Source organism: Struthio camelus, chromosome 4 (genome assembly GCF_040807025.1).
Source record: "Struthio camelus isolate bStrCam1 chromosome 4, bStrCam1.hap1, whole genome shotgun sequence".
NCBI classification, from domain to species: domain Eukaryota; kingdom Metazoa; phylum Chordata; class Aves; order Struthioniformes; family Struthionidae; genus Struthio; species Struthio camelus.
Window position 1 is genome coordinate 66,734,955 of NC_090945.1, and position 23,234 is coordinate 66,758,188.

General features: G+C 36.5%; 1 protein-coding gene across 13 annotated transcripts in view; it reads right to left on the minus strand.

The window, feature by feature from the left end:
* The window catches only part of RBPJ (recombination signal binding protein for immunoglobulin kappa J region), a 157,939-nt gene that overhangs the window by 4,815 nt on the left and 129,890 nt on the right, over window positions 1-23,234 (minus strand). For 12 of the 13 annotated variants that reach the window (XM_068943241.1, XM_068943242.1, XM_068943238.1 and 9 more), the window contains 8 exons: window positions 20,178-20,273; window positions 10,463-10,628; window positions 8,764-8,938; window positions 7,349-7,486; window positions 7,021-7,133; window positions 4,619-4,759; window positions 679-834; window positions 63-166 (listed from right to left, as the gene is read on the minus strand). In XM_068943241.1, coding sequence (XP_068799342.1) covers window positions 63-166; window positions 679-834; window positions 4,619-4,759; window positions 7,021-7,133; window positions 7,349-7,486; window positions 8,764-8,938; window positions 10,463-10,628; window positions 20,178-20,273 — 1,089 coding nt within the window. Of the gene's footprint in view, window positions 1-62; window positions 167-678; window positions 835-4,618; window positions 4,760-7,020; window positions 7,134-7,348; window positions 7,487-8,763; window positions 8,939-10,462; window positions 10,629-16,121; window positions 16,248-20,177; window positions 20,274-23,234 lie in introns of all 13 variants that reach the window. The other variant, XM_068943248.1, reaches the window with a different exon arrangement.

The window sequence follows — 23,234 nt, forward strand, 5'->3', positions numbered from 1 at the left end:
TTGCACTGTTCAAAGTATCTAGTAAAATGTAACCACCAAAAAAGCAGCAGAAAATTCTGTACCTGTACATGGTTTCAGCTTCCACATCCCCAAACCAGACACGTAAATTTGGAGTGAAGTTCTGTCCTGTAAGTTCGAGCATTGCTACATCCCCACCACCATTCAACTGCAAAGGGGGTGAAGAGAGAAGAAAACCCAAAAAAACTAGATATATTAATTAAAAACAAACAACTCCCCCTCAAAGAATAGAAAATTTCTTTATCGTGCATACAATAATTGTACACAATGCTGTTTTTATCAGCTGGATAAAACAGAAATAAACTACACAACTGAACTATGAAGAAGTAACTCATCTAAAAGATACTGCCAAACAATTGGAAAGCCTAAAGGAACTTGTAATTCTTGATAGTGGCCACTTAGAATAAAGCAGTCAACAAGCAAGGCTTTGGGAAAAAAAGATCACAGAATCTTTCACAGAACACATTAGGAGAATACCAGTGATGGATATGCGCAAGTATTTTGGAACATAACTCAGAAAAATTGTAGCAATGTAATTTCTTATTTATCGAGCTGGCAGGAATGTCTTCCTACAATAATCCGTAATGGTACTAGGAAGGTTAAATCAGTACCGCAAAATATTTTCACATAAAAAAAGCTTATTTAAAAAAAATCACTTACTTGAAGACTTTCTACAACAGGCACAGGTGTTACTGGAGCATGGACCGGTCCCATCCCCTCATAAAACGTGTATTCTGCTTTATCCGTGCTAATGATTGTCCAAGAAGCTCCATCATTAATCATTTCTTTATTTGGTTCTTTTGGGCATGGAGTGGCCTTAGTAAGAAAAAACAGTTTTACATCTGATCTGTAGATTTGTAATGGTCACAGAGCTAAAAAAACAACTGAGTCGGTAACAGTGTCTGCTATTTCAAAAAATCTTTCCTATTGTTTTTCCTCTGACAAAATGCAATAGAGAAATAGTCGCATACTGCTTAGCAAAACTGGTGAAAAACTAAAACCTCTGAAGAAATTGTAACTCTTACCTACGATGATACAGCCCTCTCTCCAACCTTGTTCATTGTTTTAATTTTAGTTCTGCTTTCAAAGTACTAACATTATACAATAACCATTAACAAACACAAACCATAGCAAAGAGGAGGAGCAACTTTAGAGTAGAATTTGTTGTATTAATGACTAAGTGATCACAACCGTTGCAAACTGAAGTGGATATATTTTATTAGTTATGTTTTACATCTGCCCAAGTACATAGATTTTTTTTTAAAAGGAGTTCTTCACCATCCACAAAACGACGGAAAATACAAACTTTTATTTCAGTGTTTGTACAAGGCCATAGGCAGAACCTGAAATGGCAAATGAGTTGGAAATTTCCCTTGTTGCCTTGAAAATATTATCAAATTAACATAAAAGATATAAAATACATTGGCAGCTACACTCTTATGGCAACAAAAGCTTCTCTGAACAATTCCATAATCTAACATCAATAAGGAAATTCTGCATATAAGGTTTAAAGACAGGCACAGGAAAGAATATACTTAAAAATTCAAACTTTAATACCTAAATTCTGTTTGTTTTCTTTCATAAAGCTCAGGATATCTAGGTATGTAAGTGTAGCCTTCACTCTTTTTAACTGTTAGATAAACTTCAATTAGCACCAATTGCCCAGTTCAGATGAAAGGAAGTTGAGATCAAAGCTGAATTCAGGCAGACTCTTCATTCTGATATGAGCAGGTGGAAAAACACAGAAAACGGCTTGCAAGATAAGTGTGCAACTAGGATAGGGCCTGGGGATTTTTACCAGATCAGGACCCAGGTGATATTTTTATTGGAAATAGAATCTTATAAGGCTTCTAAACTACTAGCCTAACTTTGAAAAGAGACACTGTTGTGTACTTTTTTGAGGCATGACATTTCTCCTACATGTTACCACGAAGACTACAATTCACAGAATCACAGAATCGTTTAGGTTGGATGGGACCCTCTGGAGATCATCTATTCCAACCTCCCTGTTCAAGCAGGGTCACCTAGAGCATATTGCCCAGGATCACATCTATCTCATTCCTTGAAGCTGAATGGACTGACATGCTTCAACTCAAAAAAAATAAAAACATGAGTATCAAAAATGAATGAGTTGACCTGGTAGTTACAACTCAGGTTCCTGAAGTCACCACTGACAGTTTTCTGAAATCATCAGCAAAATGTGCAGCGGCAGCCTAAAAAGCCAACATAATGTTGGACACCATCAGAAAAGGTATTGTGAAAACAAGACATCAGACATTCGTCTGCCACTGCAGAACCTTAGTTAACCCACATCTGCAACAGCATGCAGTTCTGGTCTCCACATCTCAAGAAAGAGATGTTGGAAATAGAGAGGGTACAGAGAAGGGCATACAACAAAAGCTCTCTACACAGAGAACAGGAAACCTCTGGAGCTTATTGTCATAGGAGGTCACAGAGAAAGACAGCATCAGCACATTCAAGAGGAATCAATCTAATGGACTGCATGTCTGATACTAAACTGATACCAAAAGGCAGAGGCAGGAACGTATCCTCCTGCATCCCTAACACAACAAATGTGGATGCTGGTGAGTACAAGGGGAATGTGACCAGGGCTTTCCTGCTCTCTCTAGAAAGCATCTCCTATTCTATTATTAGAAACAGACGCTGAGCTAGATATGGACTATTGCTCTGATCCAGTAAGGCATTATTTATATTCTTTCTGTATTCTCCAGAATATATGACCATCTTTAAAAAGAGACCTGGCTGGTACTTCAAAAACTGAAGTTCAATTTTCATGTAAGTTCATGTTGACCTACTGACTTTTTACAGCCTCTCTGCTTTAATCCTCTAATTTCTCTATACTCAGCTATTTCTACCCACCCAAGAAAAAAATGTCCCCAAAAGTAAAGCTTTTTAAGCAGTGGGCAAGTGAAAGATGACACACGCCCGTTTCCCTGGTTTTGATCTTATGGTTCAAAGGAAGAAACAGATAAAATGGCATCTCTCCCCTGACACTGACAGGTAATGTTTATTTTCTGTAGTCATTTCACTTACCAGAGAGCGTTAACAGCCCTATGCACAAGTTTGGCAGATTTTATTCAACAAGTAGAGGAAGCAAGTGGTAGCCTTGCTTCTCCTACTCTACTATAGAAATTCAGAAGAGTGGGTGGCCTTGTTCTTTTGTCTTAGTCCTACCCCTGTAGAATGTTCACAGCTCTTATCAGACTGAGCTCCATGAGCGTTGCACAAACTGAGGAGTGTCATGATGCCCCTGCTGAACAGGCAGCCGTCAGACAAGCAGGAGTTGCTTCTTCATTCAGCTCTTCCTCACAAAGTAGTCTGAGAAAGACTAAAGTTCAAGGCTGATCCTCAGTCATTGCTATTCCTGTTTCTTTGCTTTCTGTTCTGGCAAGAGCTCATTGTCTGTTATGAGAAAGTATACTGCTAGATAAATCTCTGCTATTTGTGGGCAGAACCAAGAGATCTGCTCCCTTCTGAGCCATAGGTCATGAATATGTTTCCCAAAATATCAACAAGGCCTCTGGTATTCTCTTTACACAGTCTCAATTCAGGATAGAGGTCAGCTCAGCCTTTACCTTGTTGACAAGACCTTTACGTCTTGTCTCTTCCCTTAAATTAAGACAAATCTTTAAAAGGCTAGCTTCCTTCTTTTCATACCCCTGCCTTTCTTACCCCAAAAGCTAGAGCTGTTCTCCTAGAAAGTCCTGAGCCTTTTCCAAGTGTGATCGTCTTCATAGATCACAGTGTTACCTTCCAGTTACCCTTAGCTATTTGAGCTGTCCTGGATGTTTAAAGAGAAGATGGAGCAATGCTCATGTAGCCCTGAATTTAGTCCCAGTCTTGTTACTCTGACGGGAATTACAACGTAGCAGATTTGCTACCAGCATGCTAACCTACACATGAGGCTGAAAGAAGAGTTAGCACATTGTACAAGCTGTCAAAGCTGCTGCCTAAGGTGACTTTTTTACAGTTCTCCCTTGGGGTTCACTCCTGCCACAGTAACTGGCTAAGGATATTGTTCTCCACCTGCTGGAGAAACAAATAATTGAAGACAGAGATGGCTACATTCTTTATAGACGAGAATAAGATTTTTCGTGAAAAGATTAATTTTCCAAATCACATTTCTTTGGCTTTGCAAGTTACCATGGACAACTACAGTAACCTCCTATGCTTATGTTCTTGGCCAAGAGCAAGGCAGTGCAACTTTGCTAAGTTCATAAAGAAGTAAGATCACAAGGAGTTGCATCATTTCCTATTTTCGGTAAGCTAGGAAGGGTCTCATGCATAATTAGTACAACTCTATTGGCACATGTCAACTTGTTAAGCTAGGCATGCATGAGTCCATAGTGGATAAAACACAAACTCATTGTCCAGACAGTCTGGAAGAGAGATACGAGAAAAGAAAAACAGATCTGAAACAGGACAGATGTTACTTTTCATCCTCTGTGTTTTCAAAACAAAATATTAGATTCACATTCAAAAACAACCACAAAACTGATATTCATACACATTTTGGGACTATTTGGGAAGATTCTGCAACCATACTTCTCATCTGGTAGAATAGGTTTAAATAACTTACTTGAAATTGGATTATTCTCTCCTGGGAAAGGCACAAATACATTCTCTCAGTGTCCTTAAGGTAGAACGCACATTTATGGAGCTGTGATACTGGATCATCTGCATCCAATAATGCTGTCTGTTTATCCACTTTTCGAATTATCTGTAAATGAGAATGGCACATACATAGTTAGGACAATTTCTGTATTTCATTACATTGGAGATTACGCAAGTAATGTTAGCAAAGGAAGTGAAAGGTCATATTTTTTAATTCCAATACCTTACTATTTTAATACTAACATTCGATTCATAATTCCTAATACTTTTGAAAACAAAGATACAACTTTAAAGTGACGCTTGGTACTACAGCTTCAATGTAACAGGTGCTGCATGCACATATATTTTATCTTGTTTGCTATAAGAGCGGAGAAAAAAAGTTCACACTTCACAAAACAGCAAAATCTACTTTTGTTCCATTTCCTATTACAAAAGAGCAGTAGGTCAAGTACTAACAGACTTTTACAGAAGCACATGCTTCCACTATTGACAGCACTAAGAACAGACTGGGCAGACTGGTTGCTGAACTAAAGCAGCTGAAAATAAGGAATTACATTATGAATATTCAGATGTCCTTAAGTATAATTTTGCAAACACAACGATCATGGTGCATCTTAATGATAGTTGGTCATTAAATGTTACTTAAAGACAACTGCAAAGAACAATCATTCCTTACATCTGGGAATTCAAAGCAAAAATATCTGCTGTCTCAATTCAACGCTGTTACAGTATTTTATTTTTAAAAATTAAAAAAAGTTATTCCCTTACAGACAGTGGAAATCTGTAGCTTGGAATTTTAACTCAACTTCTAGAAAAAAGTTAATACTTCATTTTATGCAACATCAGCAGAAGCAGCAGCCATAGTGCTTGAAGATTTCTAAGCCGACAATCAGAAAGCCAACCATGTCCTCTGGGATTTCTAATGATAATAAATGGCATTATTAGCAATATAATTTCCAAGGTTAACTTGTTTCTTCAAAGTTCTTTGCATCAACCTATAAAACGTCTGCAAGTTACCTTTAAATCACGTCACCTTCAATCAGTCTTGAAGGCAGCATGACACATGTTCCAAACAGCAAACACAACAGGAACCTTTAGCCTGACTTCTTTTAATCTATTTCTACCTATATATATGGTTTCTGGAAGCATAAATGATGGCGTCTCCTTTAGGCAGTAAGCAAACGCTTACATGAAGCCCACGAATAAAGTGAAATTCTCCTCCTGAATTTCATGTGCAATGAACCAGATCAGTAGCAAACGGGCCTGGATTTTTCTGTCAAAGAATATGATTTAATAAAAACTGAATTTAAATCATCATTTTTTACCATTTACTCTGAGCAGGCTTATTTTCTAGCTGAGTCTGATAATAGGAGAGAAGTTCTCAGTCTAGACAGAGTAAAATACCTCTGGGAAGGCAAAACAAAAGTCTGCCTGCAGAGGAGGCTGGTTTTACCCCGGCACGTTCTAAAAAAAATATTTCACATTGAAAGAGGAATTAGCAAACCCTCACGTAGAATTCATAACGGGCTGACAAACCACAGTTTCACTAGATCTCGTGTGAAGTACGGTTCACTATCAGTCACACAAAATTCCATTTAGGCTGGCATTTAAGTGCATAAAACAGGGAAAACAAAATCCATAAATCTTCTTAAATATGTTTTAAAAATACACAGGACCTAATGACATCCATCATTGCGTATCCACCAATAAAATTATTATTTTGGTTCACAAACCTTATGTGCTTATAATCAGTTTTGTATCTGTGACAAAGACCAGGGTTGAAATTGTTTCTTTTTTTAAAAATTGTTATTCAAAATGTATTTACAATGTTACATATTTAAAATAGCATTAGTAAAGGTCCAAAATGTTACTGCACAACGATATTGGTATAATTATATACCCTTAGAAGCACACAAAAGTGCTTTTAGATTCAAATCAGTAAAACACTTTTAAAATGGTGCCAAACTCTTAACAAATAAAGTAGTCCTACTGCGCGCAAAGAAATTACTCATCTGTTTAATATCAGCATTTAAAGTATTTTGCTACACTGGGAACTACGTTACCACTCCTAAATTTGACTGACCTTTTCTTAAGAACAGCCTGTAGAGTAACTTACTTTGGCAAGTTTCAATTTTGAAAATTTACCTGGGCTTACTTTACAAGCTGTTCTTCACTTACAGAATTAATTTGCAGATATAAAGAGAACAATAAGATCATATTAAAACAAATGCCATTTTCCAAATCAAGTACATATTATCAAAAGCAAATACACGAAGCCAAAATGATAAACAATGCAAATCCAACTATACAATTACACTAAGTAGCAAGCTACAAATTAATCACAGCATTGGAGAAATTAAACTGTACCAGTCTTGGGAGTGCCATGCCAGTAACTGAGCATACAAGCTTGACAGTCTGCCCATAATGAATGTAGCCATCTCTAACTGTGAATTCTTCTCCTTCTGATTCATCATCATCCACTGCAAGAAACAGGAGTTCCACGTTATTTGTTTTAATAAATGTCTCTCTTGATAGGAGGATCATTTAATATCGCTCTGTTACATCAAACATGCACTCAGTAACAAAATAAATCCGTACTTGGGCAATTAAAAAGGGGGGAAAATGCAAGACTTTTGTGGGGATGGAAGGAGAGAGGCGAGGTGAAAAAGAATATGCTGCTTCATTTTTTACTTACAGAGGTGAATGTAAAATGCTCCCCACTGTTGTGAACTGGCATGGAAATTACCGCCTTCTACGTGCAAATATCTGGTGCTAACTGTTTGGGATCGAAGTCTATTAAATAGTGCCACTTTTGTCCCTGATGCAATACATACTGCAAGGAATACATACAAACTCGAGATTATAAAATTATTTCATCATTACATAGAGAAGTAACAAAAAGTCACAAATACAGTAAAATGATGAACACAGGAAATCAAGAAATAATTCTTGTGAAGTACTTAGGCTACTTTTAGTGATCATTTTATTTCAAGTACAAGGAAAAATTACTCTTACAAACCACAATCAATTGAAAAGACAGATACACAGAACTATATAAAGTTGTAACCATGCAACATGAAATTTTCTCAGATCTGAACTTATTTTATTAATAACTTCATTTAAGAGGGAGAAAGGCTAAGTTTGCTCCCCTAAAAAAATTCAGCTTACCTATTATTTTGTCATCAAAACGGGCATGTTTCTTCTACTTGGTTCATATTTACTGCCCACCAAAATTGTGTGAATACAAAGTCAACAGTGCATAGTCTGAGCCCATGGGCACGAGCTGCACAGCAACAGACTGCCTTTAGTCATGTTGCAAGTTAGCGGCCCTGAGTTCCACATTCCACAGGTGCACGGGTTCCAGCCCAACACAGACGGAAGAGCCTTTTAAAGCACTAGTGAAGTTAAAAAACAAAAGAGGGCAACTCTTGAAGTGCTCCAGTGGTATGCAGGCAAAAACTTTGGAGGAAAAGTAAAAATGCTCCCAATTGTACATTAGCACCAGAAACATCTTTAGTTGAAAAACAGGGTAAGCAAAGAAATCTGCATGAAACAGCACTCTACAGATTTCTTAATCAATTACTTAAAAGCAAACATGCAAGAGAGATTAAAAATAAAACCAACATGACAATGCCATGAGACAGTAAGCAGCTAGCTGTGATGTGTAAAAGCACAGTTGGGTAACATGGTGCTACTCATTTATCACAATCTGAAAGCTACTCCTTTGCTACTGATCAAGACATTCTGAGCATCAGATCATGGCAGCTTAAGAGATCCAGCAGCTTAGACAGCAGAGAGAGAACATTCTTGGCACGTTTGTCTACATGGATTTGCTCCTGAGAATAAAAATTTTTGATGGACCTTTTCTATTTACTACATGATTAGGTCTGACTGCATAAAATTCATTTACAGTATAATCTATTTAAATTGGAACATTTTAAAATATATTGATGTGCACAGTTCTGAAGGACATTAGAAAAAAATAGAAAGTGATAATTTTCCTTCATTTACTTTGATCTGTAGTTAAACCTCAGAGTACATAAGAAAAAATGAATAAGAGGTAAAATGAATTGGTGCATAAAGAAAAAAAACTGCAAAACAAATACTTACAGTCTGCATTTTTCAGCGACTGCTTCTTTTTAGAAGGTTTGGAGATGACTTTGATCCGTTTACTGAGGAACACACCAATGTCGTCACTATTGCCATAGAACATTTTTACTGATAACATGAAGTGCTTTCTCTTGTCCGAGTCAGATATGTACAATGTTTTGGCTGTGCAATAGTTCTGTAGGTAAAAATATACTATTGTTTTTTTCCAAATCAACTGAGTTTAAGAGCCTATATACATTTAATTATGAATAAAACAAGACAATCTCCTAAATCACACCAAAAATTGCTTTCTCCAGCTCTTACCACTAACACTTGAATTCTTTTTTTCTAATGGATATGGAACACTTCCATATGGACTACTGGTTAGTTTTGTGAATGACTTCAGTACTTCAAATTCTTTCTACAGACCCTAATGAGACTGGAAACCAGTTGACTGGAGACTACAGGTATAGCAAAGTCATGTCTGAGTGGGTGAGGGCACTACTAAAAACATATTGAGTGTAGCTATACAGGCAGTACAATGGGTACGCACAAGATGCTGCCTGTACAGAAACTGTGTTTGAGCCAAACCTTTCAAGAAAGGAGGAGAGAGGAATAGGTTTTGAAACACTAGAAAGTTACTAACGGCCAAACGTTTAAGCTAGGTGACAACAGGGGCTTAAATATCTCAAAAGGAATTTTTCTTATCCTTCATTTTAAGGACTGAGCACTCAGAAACTGCACAAAATCTGTGTATCTTGGTATTACAACAAGCATGCTTTTGAGAAGTTATAGCATAAATGTTAAAAGCCTTATTATCTTCAGTAGGATCCTGTGAAATGACGTGTTTAAGCTAAAAGGTATACATGGCATAGATATTTCGAGACAACCACTTGAGATAGCAATGGCTCCTGGAAACACCCAGCCAGACTGCAGGACAGTGCAACAAATTTGTTCACACCAAAATCATATAATTTGTGGTGACCAAGTCACGAGCTTCCATGGCAGCACTATGATGAGTGGCCAAGACAAGGAGTTCAGACAGATTCTATTAGATAGTTGAAGAAAACCTTCAGTGACATATGAAACATTTCTAAGGAGACTGTGCTACAAATACGACGTAGCTATATAATACTGCTTCATAAGACACTAGCCCAAATGGGTACCTACATGCTTGCCAGTTTTATTCCAACTATTTAAGTCATCAGAAATACCTCAAAAAAATCTTGTAGCAATTTATACCACTGTAAAAAAAATCTACTAAATCTATTAAAATGTTAATTTAATTTTTAATATTCTGATGCAAAGGAACTTAAAAGTCTACCTCTAGCAGAGGATGTTGATCAGATACTTCCTTGATGAGATTACCCATTCACACAAGCTAGTGAGACGGACACACGACAAATGAAAATAGTTTGAGCTAGCAACCTTACTTCAGTTAACCCTTGATGCCTACCAATAAACAGTTTACTGACTCAGACTTTGAATCAGCAACGCAGAAATGAAAAGTTAATATCCTACTATGATCCCATGAACCATCAGGTCCACTGATTCATATTGCCCTATATATTTTTGAAAGATTTTTTCTAACCACTTAGGTAGTATCTGCCACAGTATACCAGAAGTTGTCAATAATAAGCAAACACATTCATTGAAAGATGCACCATGTAGTTTTAATATCCTTTGCAGTAATTTTACTGTTCCATTACACTTGCTCTACCTTTCCTTCCAAGTTTAGCTGCTGCATTTCTTGGTCACTGTTTCCTATTCCAATGAAGGCGCAAGGTTGCGACTCTTGCTCAGTGCAACCGTCCCTTTCCATTTGCTCTTTTTTTTTCTTCCATCCGCTGCCCATAAGATACACACATGGAGGGGGACAAAAGAACCTGAAAATGTAAAATGCATGATGAGATTATACAGAGCTTTTAATAAGAAAAAATGCAGACACAAACTGCTGTGTACCCAAAGCATTCTCAGTCAATTTACATTTTGCATTCCAGTTTATACATGCATATCCTTCACCTGCCTTGAAGATTTTCTAAAACGTAAGTCAAAAAGGGGGGGGGGGGGGGGAAAGCAAAGAAAATTAGCATTAGGTGCATTGTCACAGAGCACCTTTCACATTCAATATGATAGTTAACATTCTGCATCTCTCTCCAAAAAAAAAAAAAAAGTCTTAAAAGTGATGACAGTACTGTGCTTTTGTAGGTGGTTAACATGATGCATTGCTTGCTTCAGCAGCAGCACCAGCAGCAGTTCCACAAACTAATTTAATGTGTGACCGTTGACTACAGTTTCTAAACATTTCATGTATCATCATTAGCAAGGAAGCTGTTTCTATTCTGCTCCAGCATAAATCTCTTTTACAGTTTATAAATGGATAAATGATTTTTCATCTTCACCAATAACTGTAAAATACATGATTTGCTCTCCAACAGTACTGAGTGAAATCAGTCTGCTGATTAGGTACTATTTACATCAACATGTTGAAAATTAAACACAACATTGTAATACCATATATTACTCCTTAAAGCTTCTGCAAATTATTAAAATGTAAATCCTGACTGCTTTTGGTTTTAGCCACAGCTAAACCTAGTCAACAGCTGCAATGCGTTTTTCTTCTTTAGTTAAAATCAAACTTGAAAAAGCAGTAGAACTACCAGTACATGCCAGTTTTGAGGTAGCTAAAGAGGTATGAAGGGAGAGGATAATGAACAAGTTTCTGATTATTCTATTAATTGCAAATCAGAGTGTAGCATTTAACTGGGCACATCTGAAGTCTAAAGAGGACTCCTACCTTATTCCTGTAGATAGATAAATTGTTTTGTAAATTTGGCCTGGAACAACTGAATTAATGGATTGTTCATATTATTAAACACTATATAAACTTTGATTAGTATAACTCAGCTTTAGTATCAAAATCAAGTTGAATATACCTCTTTATCTCATCTATTCAGTACAATTAACTTTATTTAACATATATAAACTTTTTTTGCACTTCAAAATGTTTCAATGGTTATTGATAACTATTCAGAATAAACCACTTCAGGTAAAAAAAAAATTAAGCTTTCAGTCTTGACGAATTCAACAGTGAAGATTTTTCACTTAATTTCACTCTTTTGAAAACTTAGGACAACTGATAATACACTGATATATACGCAACTTAAATATCTATGGAAGTTTTTCGAAAGCATTGTTCTCTGGTTTGAAAAAAGACCACCTATAGAGGAGAACTAGTAGAAAGTAGCTCTTTACAGGAGGTCAAAAGATCTGCATGCTTGAGAAGCCCACTGAATTAGTTTGTGAAACTGCTCCTACAAATTGTATTTGAAACATAATAAATCTAAAGTGATAGAAAAAAAAGCGAGTTTGTCCCCATTATGGTAATTCATTTCAGCACAGATGTATGTACCATAAAAACTACTTGCTCCTTCTGCTGCTGTCACACTGTTGTAAAGCACAGAAATTTTGATAAATATGTAATTATGAACTAATGGAAGCTACTTGTAGAACTGAACTGTTCAAAGTTTAACTACGAATATTTTTTCATATGCTTATTTCATCAGCTTTAACTATTTTGTATTTTATTCTTCGAGGGAATTATGAGCCATAAGGAGGTCTGGAATTTTTTTCTTCCAATTGTAAAATGCAGAACACAGAGAACAAGGCACCAGGTAGAAATGTGCCAATCTGCAAAGCAGCGGTCTCCTTATGGAACTGTTAACTTGAGAAACTACGCAGTAAGTACCTCAAAGATAATATTTTATACTTTCTGAGTAGCAGTGTAAGAATATTGTACATTCACAAGCCAGGCCATGAATTACAAGCTGAAAATTACAGTTATCTGACATAGGATGGATTATTCTAACGTTATTGCTGTAGGAATTGAGGTTCTGAAGTTTGAAAGTCACAGATAGGAAGAGTAAGCATTAATAAATAAATAACTATCAGACAGTACATGTGCTATATTACCAAACTGTTTACTATTCTGCCTTTTCCTTCTTATCATTTGCTACTTGACATCTGTTTCAGCTTTCTTCATAAAGATGCTGAATGTTGCCATAGGGGCATATTTAAGATCACCATGAATTTCTTTTACATGTCAAAGTCCTTCCTGTCCTGCTACAAAGTTTTGACCTCAGAAACAGGAATATATTTGCTAGTTCTCAATTGCATTTATTTCAAACATCAGATCAGTGCAGATTACATGACCTAATTACCCTCAAATGCTTCTCTGCCTTAAAGGAAAGATGATCTTAAAATGACTTATGTTTGTGAGAAAGACAATACAACGACAAAGGTCAAAGTCATAAAAACACATCAAAGTACAAGGAGCTTACTTTCCACATGACCAATCTGATTTTTTTGCCATGTATCACCCAGTATCTAGATGTGAGTATCATAACTGAGTTAAAAATCTATTCCGAGGCTCATCTACTGCTTGCTGTAACTTCTGGCATGTCTCAGGAAAATAGAAATACAAATCAAAGCAAGAAACAATAGCTTTAGCACTGAAGAATTTTTGGTTGTAAACAAATTTGACCTATACATTTAAAAAAATTACAGATATACACAGATGAGAAGAAGAGAAAGTCACATTTTGTGAGATCAGCAAGGGGCCAAGGGAGGGCAAGGATCCTGCCCAAGTAATGCTTAGGAGACCTACTTTAGCTTGACATCTAGGGAGAGGGCCACTGTCATGTTTCTGACATGCACAATATATTTAAAGAGGAATTATGAACTATAACTATGGCTAGAAAACGTAATTTTTTTGAGACTGAAATAACAGATACATTTATTCGGTTGCCTAGCTTCTGGAAACACACCTAGACCACCAAAAAACCACGTCACATATCTATAGTCAACTTCTGACCTCTCAAAAGACAGTGCCAGATAGATCCCTTCTATGCAGAACAGTTTTAATAGAAGCATTCAATAATTTCCTTATCAACAATTGTAAGCTATTTCCAATTAACGAAATATACACAGATTAAAAATTTATATCAATGTTTATCAACTGAACAATGCGTAGGGGAAAAAAAAAGCGCGCGCGCACACACACACACACACACGCACACAGCCCCACCCAAACCCCTCAAGCTCTGCATTTCAATTAGGTATAACATAGTAAAGCAAACCACACAGTCAGCTTACTTGTCTCTCTCTTGTACTGTTTTATATTTATCTTACTGGTTAGAAAACAATTTAAAAAATCCTATAGTTTTTTTCACATCCAATTTCATTTCAGCTTTGTTATAAGCCTAGTCCTTTGAATAACTACAACCCCTAGATGGCAATAAAGACCAATAAGAAACAAGTTTTAACCTATTGCCAGAGAGAAAAACAAGCCACAAGAATTAAAATGCTCTTTTAAAATTAAAATACAAAGAAAAGCATTGGAAAACTATGAATTACAAAGAAAGAGAGAAATTCTTGCAGCTTAAAGAATTTTAAGTTTAGTTAAACAAGAGGAAACAGTCTGGACGGTCACAGTTCTGATGGGTTTTCTCAAGTGCCAGCCTCTTACTCAGCCTTCAGAGATAAAGTATAATCAGGTGGCTTTTTACCTCATATTTACAATCCCAGGAACCAATGTACAAGAGGTTAATTATAACTTTTCTATCCAATACAGCGTGAACAAGCAGTGAGGATCCACATACTTCTAATTTGTGCAGAGGATTAAAGAACCTGATCAGTAAAACAATAACTGTTGGAAATACTTTTTCTAAATAATATATTATTTCCACATAAGCAGGAATGTATATGGCTATGAGAGAGGCTGACTTTCAGATAACTGAAGGAAAAAAAAAAAAAAAGAAAAACTCTTCCCCATGCCACCCGCCTAAAACGCTAATTCAGGTAATTTCCCATGTTACTGACTGAAAATATGGTGGGATAAGGTTTGGTGGAACAAATGTGAAAATACCCTTTTCCTTCGACCTTTGATTTACAGGGCCTACCTCTTTTTTCTTTAACCACAAAACTAAACTAAGACTGAGTGGGAGATAAAATCCTCTGAAGTATTAATCTATTTTCTACAGAAAAACCAAACTGATGGGTGTTGGAGGGAAAAACAGCTGCCTCTAGTTCTTCTGAGCTTGGTCAGAATTTTCAGTACAAGAAGCAACGGTGGAAAATCATGGAGGACATAATTTCCTCACTGGATTGATAACGTATTCCCTTATTACCTCTTCTCTATGCCATGAGTAGATCGACAAAGCCTTGTTAAATGAGCAGTAGAACAACATGATGGGGGGATTCATTTTTCTGTAAGATCGGTCAGGTATGAACTCTGTGAGTTCATTCACTGCCAGTAGAGCAGTGTACAGTTCCTTGTACACCACTCAGGAACATCTTCTTGGACCAAACCCGTTCCACGCTTGTTAGAGTTCATGACAAAGTGCACATTCAGTGCCTCCTATCTGTTGATGTAAAGCACAGTGACGGGTTGACTGGTTGAACTTGGATAATATTTTAGGATATCAGATCTCAGAAAATACTTCTGGTATTTAATACTGCTTATCTCCACAACATTTAGTTGTGGTTCTTCTAGACTCCTCATTTCTCAGAGGAAGCTACTCTCTCTGTGATGCTCCTCATATGCAGCTTCCAAGAATTTGTGATTGGTGTAATTAAAGTAGTTGGCAGTTTTAAATGAAGCTAACATTGGGACTGGCATTAGCAAGGAAAGGGCAGAGGTTCTATCTCCGAATGTAAAGGGCACCCCCATAACGCCTTCTCCCACTGATCCTGTTAGGTTTACAAAACTGTAACTCAGTACAATAAAATGGAACCAAGCTGTTAATCTGTCTGCATTTTTGCATCAGACCATTTGGGAAATAAACAGTTTTCCGTGGCAAGAACATCCAGCTCAGGTTTGTCTAAAGATGCTCCCCTTCATTCCAAAGGACTTCAGGGGAACAGTAAGAAAATTTACCATGTGTTCTAGTGATTCCAGCATCCTGACTGCAACAAGAGAAGGCAGAATATGTTGAGTCCTTGGCATCATCTGGAGTGTTGTTCTCAATCAGACAAAAAACCAAGGAGAGAACAACACGTCCCCTCAGCCCCTTCAATCAACTAAGGCCTATCAATACAGAGAAAATATGGTACTTCACGCAGAGAAGGACTTGCCAGGGAGGATGCGGTAGAATGTAAAATAAACTAAGCTCATGTCACTGCTACCTAGTTCTGATGCACTCAATGTTCTTTTTAAACCACAGGCTTCTGCTCTCAAAGGCATGCTTTTTGAAATTGTCCAAGTCGGCGCTGCGTTCATCTTACAGAAGTCTTTGCCTTGAGGAGGATTTAAAGGTGTCTGCCACCTTGTTTTCTATACGTTCTGGGTGACATTAGCAGGTAAGTTTTTTCCTTTGTACCTGTTGGTCAATTCGGAGTCGGTCAAGGCAGGAGATATGTTTGTCAATTACCCACATTGTTCTGAGCATGAACCCACTCAGCAGTCTTCTTTCCTTCTTAGGAGCTGAAGAAACTGACAACATCCACTAAAGAATATAATACAACAAGAAACAAATGAAAAATAATTAGGTGCTAGAGTGCTAAGGATAAGGCAGCGGAGCCACGTGGCAAGCCTTGGAAAAGTCAACACACTCAACAAGACTCAACCAGACGGCAGGCACGCTCAGTGTGGTGAAGAGGAGTATTTGAGCAGAAACTACAGAAGCTCCTTCACTAACAGCTCTTTTTAGCTGTCAAGAGACAGCTAGAACTTTCTCAAGCTAATCAGAAATGACGACGTTTAAACCCAGAACAGTTTATACCCCACAAGTGCCAATGTCTCACATTCTTTCACTACCTCCCTCCGGGGATCCAAAACACTTTAGCCCTTCAAATTGTTGAATGTTCATACTGTTCAAACTGTGTCTCTTCCGCTAAGAACAGCAGATTCTGAAGAGACAAATCTCAGTGAATGGTAACTATAGAAAAAATACAACAAGCACAAGCCTAACACCCATGCTCATTAGGGCTAAACATCACCTGAGCCTCTAGTCTCTTGTCAGCTGAATGCCTTTGAAAGATGAACAGGAAACATTAGGTAAAAAGACTTAAACTCAACTGAAGTCCAAAACACAGTGCACTGAGCTTCTTACCTCCTCACTACTTCTGTTAAATTAAACAGTATCAACTTTGGGAAAAGTAAGACTAATAAGAAGGGTCCACTCAAAAAAGAAAGAAGTTTCTCATCATTACTACACTGGTATTTAGGGATAAGTATGAGAAACACTACCAAACTAACACAGAAAGTCTCCATCTACTTGGCAACAACCCGGAATTCTGTTTCTATGAAGCATATTTAAACGAGACCATAACATATAAGACCTGCACATTCTACAATGAGTTTTCAACAGCCCTTTTCACCACCTACTAAGCCACAACACTAAAAGGTAGTTACTGCTCTTACCTTTCAATTTTGCTTGCAAAGTTTATTAATGACCAGGACCTCATAACAAAGTTTAAAGAGCAGAATACAAGGTGGACTTTTTCTTAGCTTCTATATTTAACTGAAAGACATGTCAAATTTTTTAAGTAACTTCTTTTGTAATTTGATTTTTTATTCATAAAGTTAGTGTAATATAATTTATTCTGTATGTATCAAAAGTGAATTAGATTATACCATGTCATACCAAAGCCCTGTAAAAAAAACCATGAAGAGAGATCTTTCCATAAAAATAAGTATGAAACAGACTGGTGTACAGAGCATTAATTAAACTAATTAATTAAAACATTTCGCTTCAGAAATGCTATTGAATATAAAAAAGGGTGAAAACTTAGCTGACCAATTGCATAAGACAGCCTTAAACCTTTACTAACTTTGCTCAGTCCAGCCACATGAAAGATCAAAGGCATGTTCTGCTATAAAGAAAATAGCAGTAATTTTTAAAAACTTAAAAAAAAAAAAAATTGAATTAAGAAGCTAATTCATCATTCAGTTGCACAAAGTACCTCGGGGGCAGGAACCGATCCAAGGATTTAATGATAACTGGCATTTTGGTTTACACTGATGATCTAAATAATAATAGGACATCATTAATAAATGCTAACAGTCTTGGAGCTAGCAGGATGGTATGAGAGATATTCTAAACACAGGGTTAAAGAATAAGAAAAACTAAAATGTTTTAATAGAAAAATGAATTCCTGGTGTGTATTCCAAGCTTTCATTTCATATCCGTAGCAGAATGGCATTCAGTTCACCATCAGATTGTATTATAACAAACCTCTGACCATTTTCATACCCAGTCATCATTTGTAAAGCTCTGAAACTCTCTACACTCACTTGATATACTTTAAGAAAAGAAGCTGAGATACATTTCATGAAGCTATGCTGAGATAGGCAATTGAACGTCACCTCACAAACCCTAGAATGATAAAAGAATGCCTAATACCAGTTAGCAATCTTTTAATGCAGTGAGAAACCAATTACTAGCTTACAGAAGGTTAATAATACTTGAGAATTAGACAATGCATATGCTAAAGTGGTTTTAACAGCATTAAATAAAGTATACACGTACAATCAAGGCAACAAGAATTTATGGCAGTGCTGACTGTGAAGTGCACACAAGAGCTTTCAAAAACTGTTAGCAAGCAACAATTTAAAGTACTGCCCTGCATTCTTCATAAAACTTCTGCAAGTCTTCCCAACAGTAATGGAAATTTTCATAACCAAAACAATGTAAGTTATCTTTGTATTTTCTCCCTTCTTTTGATGCAATCTATTATCCAAAATAATTAGATACAGGGCAGGTTTGTAAAATGTTCCTATCCTCATGAACTGCTCTGGCCCCAGGAGAAAAAAAACCTACTGAAGTTACACGCAAGCTATGTAGAAACTCATCTGCAGGCACACATCTCATTTTTCAGGAGTAATATGCTTAATTTATCCGCAGCGAGCCTTACCTACGCCACTTTTGAATGAAAACACAACCTGTGAACATAACAATCAGAGGCTCCTATGTAGTCACGATACATCTTTTTTAGCTGTGGAGCTTGCTGAAAAGGGTTAAAGGTGCTATTTATTGCTAGTAAGGCCTTGCGTTGCAGCCCCTTTGCATTACTTGTTGCAGTAGTGACAAAGGGCTGTAGAGATGTATAGTACACATACAGTACACCTTTTCGCTTTTGTGTCCTTCCTTCTTCCTCTTCCACCGATTTCGCATTTGATTATCATCAAGAATTTCAAAGAAATCTAAAAAGCACTCTTGAGTAACAATTCAATGGAGCTGCAGAACCTGGACACTGCCCAAAAGAAAAGCCTTTAGACAATGGCCACCATGGAAGACGACACATACTAAAAGACCAACATCCAGAGAGAGAACCCTGAAGAACAGTTAAAAACAAATTATGCATCTCCATCATTCACAAGCATTAGAAAGTTATTTGATTGGTAACATCACACGAAGAACTCTGCAGGCTTATTTCTCATGGATTCCTGTTTTCTAACACTTTCAAGATAAAAATGCTAACATCTCCAATCTCTGAAAACTGGAGAAAGTATAATGATCTAGTAGGATACACATAAGAGTAAAGGACATTAAAATAGTGATCAAACATTAATAATATTGATTTTTACAAGATGTTTATCATAACTGTATTTATAAATAACTGACCTGTTCCTGTTTTTAAAGCTATCACACACCTGATTCAGAAAAGTATCTTTCTGAGGCTAGCAGTTTTCCTTTCACATCAATTTGAAGTGACCCAGGAAAAACAGTAACTCTTCTGTAAACAGCCACTACTAATCACATTCTTTTCCTCCAGAATTAAAATGGAGAGTTTAGAATTAAACGTTTTAAATGTTTAATTTTACCATGAAAGTTTAAACTATGAGGAACGGTGAAAACATTTAAAGGTCCTCCTCTTTTTTCAGTATTTGATTTTAAGATGGTCAGTAAACTGAGGTCACTGTTAAGCTAATCTGCAAAAAGTGTTCTGTCTTTGTTCAAATTTCATGACATGACTTCTTTTTACTTTTTAAGATGACACACAAAACTAAGAAATTCAACCAGCAGAAAACTAGAGAAATAGCTGCAGTATGTACACTTCTTCTACTGCCAATGGGAAGTAAAGAAGGGCAACTAACTTAAGTTCCCTATTCTTCCTTCAGGAAAGCAACAGTACAGGAAGAACCTACTTGGGCATCACAATATCCATAGAGCCATTCGAGTTCAGTGGAAGAAAAACTCCACCCATAGACAGAGAACCTGCTGGCAGAAGCAAGCATTGCTGTGCTGAATGCCACAAGCTTGCAACGTTCATTATATAATTAAGTGATTTACAAGGATACATTTCATTTTATGTTTCTTTAGACTATAATATTGTCTGAGGAATTCTGCTCGATGCTATGCACCAGGATACACAATGTATATTGTTCCCCTAGCTGGGAACACTGGAGGGAAGACAGGAGAAAAAAACCTTACCTTTTTTCATTTCCATATGATTTCTGCGCAACTTTCGCATGGAGTATTAGCACTGTTTGATCACCTCGCTCCTTTAGGTAATTTCGCATTGCTTCCCTAAAAATTAAATTAAAAGACAAAGTAAGCTTTGAAAGCTCTTTTTGTTTGGTTTATAACTATAATAATCCAGAGAGCTTTAGGAAAAATAAATACAACTGAAACTGGGGGGGAAGGGCAACTGTCAGTATATTAATAGGGTCAAAATAAGCTTGCTGTGTTTTCTAAGACAATTGCACAGTGAAAAGAAGAAACTATCTTGTATTGAGCTTGCAGTGGTCTTTGGCAATTTACCATTATTACTACATTTTTCCAGAAAAAAGGATGATCGTTATGTAAAAATCATGCTGATGTTCATTTCAATGCCCATCCTCACACCATCTTCAATGCCTGATTTTATAAAATACCATGCTACAAATATTTGACTAGAATACACTTCATTAATTCAATGTCATCTCCTTAATCAATAATTCAGTCTACCATAATAATGAAGACAAATGGTTCAGAATTTTTTCTTATGTTATTAACTGAATCAATGCCACTTTTACACGAGTTTTCTTTTGGTTGTCAAGATACTAAAAAAAGGTTTAAATTCTTCAGAAGCCCATTGGTCTGTTTTTCCAAGCTTTCTCTTTCCTGCACGCAATCAGGAAAAAGAATTTTAGATTTTCTATCATTCACCACTACTGTAATGACAGAAGACAGATGAAAGCTGTGATCATCTCAGACACATCATTCCCAGACACATGAGAGAAATAAGAGATCAACACACCCTATCATTCTTCCGTATAATAATCTAACTGTCCGTTAAGCAGCTTGCCAAATTCAGCATCCTGGGGTATAGCTGTCTCAGAGTGCTGGCAGGCGCACTTGTAAGCCCCAGGCAGAGCTTTTGCAGGTAAAATGCCTACATTACACCAATGAACTCATGTTCAAAGTCATGAACTAGAGACACAGATTACGAATTTAACAGGAGCTATATGAAGAGTTGAAACTCTACAGAAGAGGGATTTTTGGTGAACTGCATGCAGCTGTTGAATTCCCTTCAGACAGACCTAGAACATCAAAATAAACTGATGTCTTAGCTTCTTAAACAAATGTTTCCAGTCATAAAAGATGCAAGATATAAGCAATATTTTGCTGACTCAAAATCCCTCATATATACCTTCATAGAGCAGGTAGGTGGGGAGAAAAACCCAACCCAGCTTTACTAACAGTGCTTCATAAGCATTTGCCATGCCTGCATAAAAGTATGATCAGTATGCTGTGCATTCTATGTAAACGAGCAGGATATAACAGCAGAGAAAAAGATGATCTTAACTGCTGTTTTAAATTTGGATTAACTTGATATAGTTACATTTGGCTAATAATTGGTAACATGCATGGCTATGCATGAAAGCACAAGTGGTAAGAACTATCTCAAAGTGCATTTACATACTGTCTTCAGAATTTTTATTTAAGAATATATTTTGAATGACAAAATCTAAACACACCTCACTGTGAAATTATTATAGTGCATTTCATTATGAGATGCATTAGCTGCTTTTAACTAGGTTAAAAACTTCTTATATCCCAGTTCATAACCTGAAATATTCTATTAAGATCCGTTACACTAAATGCTTTTTCAATTTGACTGCCATTAAAAACAAAAAAACAAAAAAATCCCCAAAACCCAGCAACCCCTCTACCCATAATAATGCTAAGGTGCTATCGAATATATCAGGAAGAAATTCTGCCTCTTCTCCTGGTCTGTTGCTACAGTGGACTCATACAATTCGAGCTCTTGGGAGAACTGGGGATGTGTCCCTCCAGCCACTCCAAAGGATAAAGAAAACATAAAACCATTGCAATTCTTATATGGCATTTTTTATTATTAAATCTCAAAGGTTTTTTCGAATGGCAGTACGACTATAATTTACATTTACTGTAAAAACAAGTGACACAATATGAACAAAGTTATGAATAGTTTTATTTTTTCAAGGACATTGCGTAACAAAAAAAAAAAAGAAAGTTTCTGTATTTTCTCAGGAAAACACATATAAGGTTTTCCTCTTACACTGGTGCTTGCATGAGGATGAACAGACCATAAACATACAGGATTGCCTTAAAAAAAAAAATCAGAATAATTTTCCAATAATTTAATTACATGCCTTTAAAAGGATAGAGATATATTTTTGAGTGCTACATAAACGAATTATAAAGATTTGCATGATAGTTTTTCATTTTTAGCATTGTTTCTTCAAAGGAAAAAAGTTAGGCTGCTTGTTTCCAGCCTCTCTCTTTTACTATAGAAAAAGTTAACAAGCTACTGCTTTGAAGGATGACTAGCACTTCCCGCTGTCTACTCAGTACTCACAGGAAAATGTACCTTACAAATCTAGTAGCTAAAATCTTGTACGTGAAATGTAGACTCATTCTACTTAGTAGACAACATTGTTCATGCCAAGACTTTACTATATAATCTTTAATTTTGTTCCTGTTGTCTTTAAATCGTAGAAGGTAAATTAGCCACTTTAGGATGATATTAAGAGGTGTTACCGCTCAAAAAAGAAAACAGTCCATAACCTAAAACTTAATTTCTTGAAATATTCCAGAAAATAAGCAAGTCAAAAGGAGAGCGTTATCTTTGTTTAACTACTTATAAATCAGTACAGATCAATTCCGCGTTGAAACGTAAGTGCAGTACTTATCCAGAAAGGCAGAGACAAATGTCCCTGATGTTTTTTCCCCTGGTGGTTTACATGAGGCATCATAGTTTAATTCAGAACAGAAGTAGGCCAGAGCAACAACGGGTGCCTGTGCCCTTATATGGCCTTACTACCAAACATAACTGCAAAAAAGATCGCAGATCTTGTATACTTCCAGCAGCAAACAGAGGATTTAAACTCAATAGCTGCTTATAATCGGCACACATACTGTGATACAGAATAATAAATATCTGCATTGACTGTGTCACAACAATTTGAAAGTGGAGACTATTTAACAGCATCTATAATAAATCCTTCCCAGACAGCGCAGAAC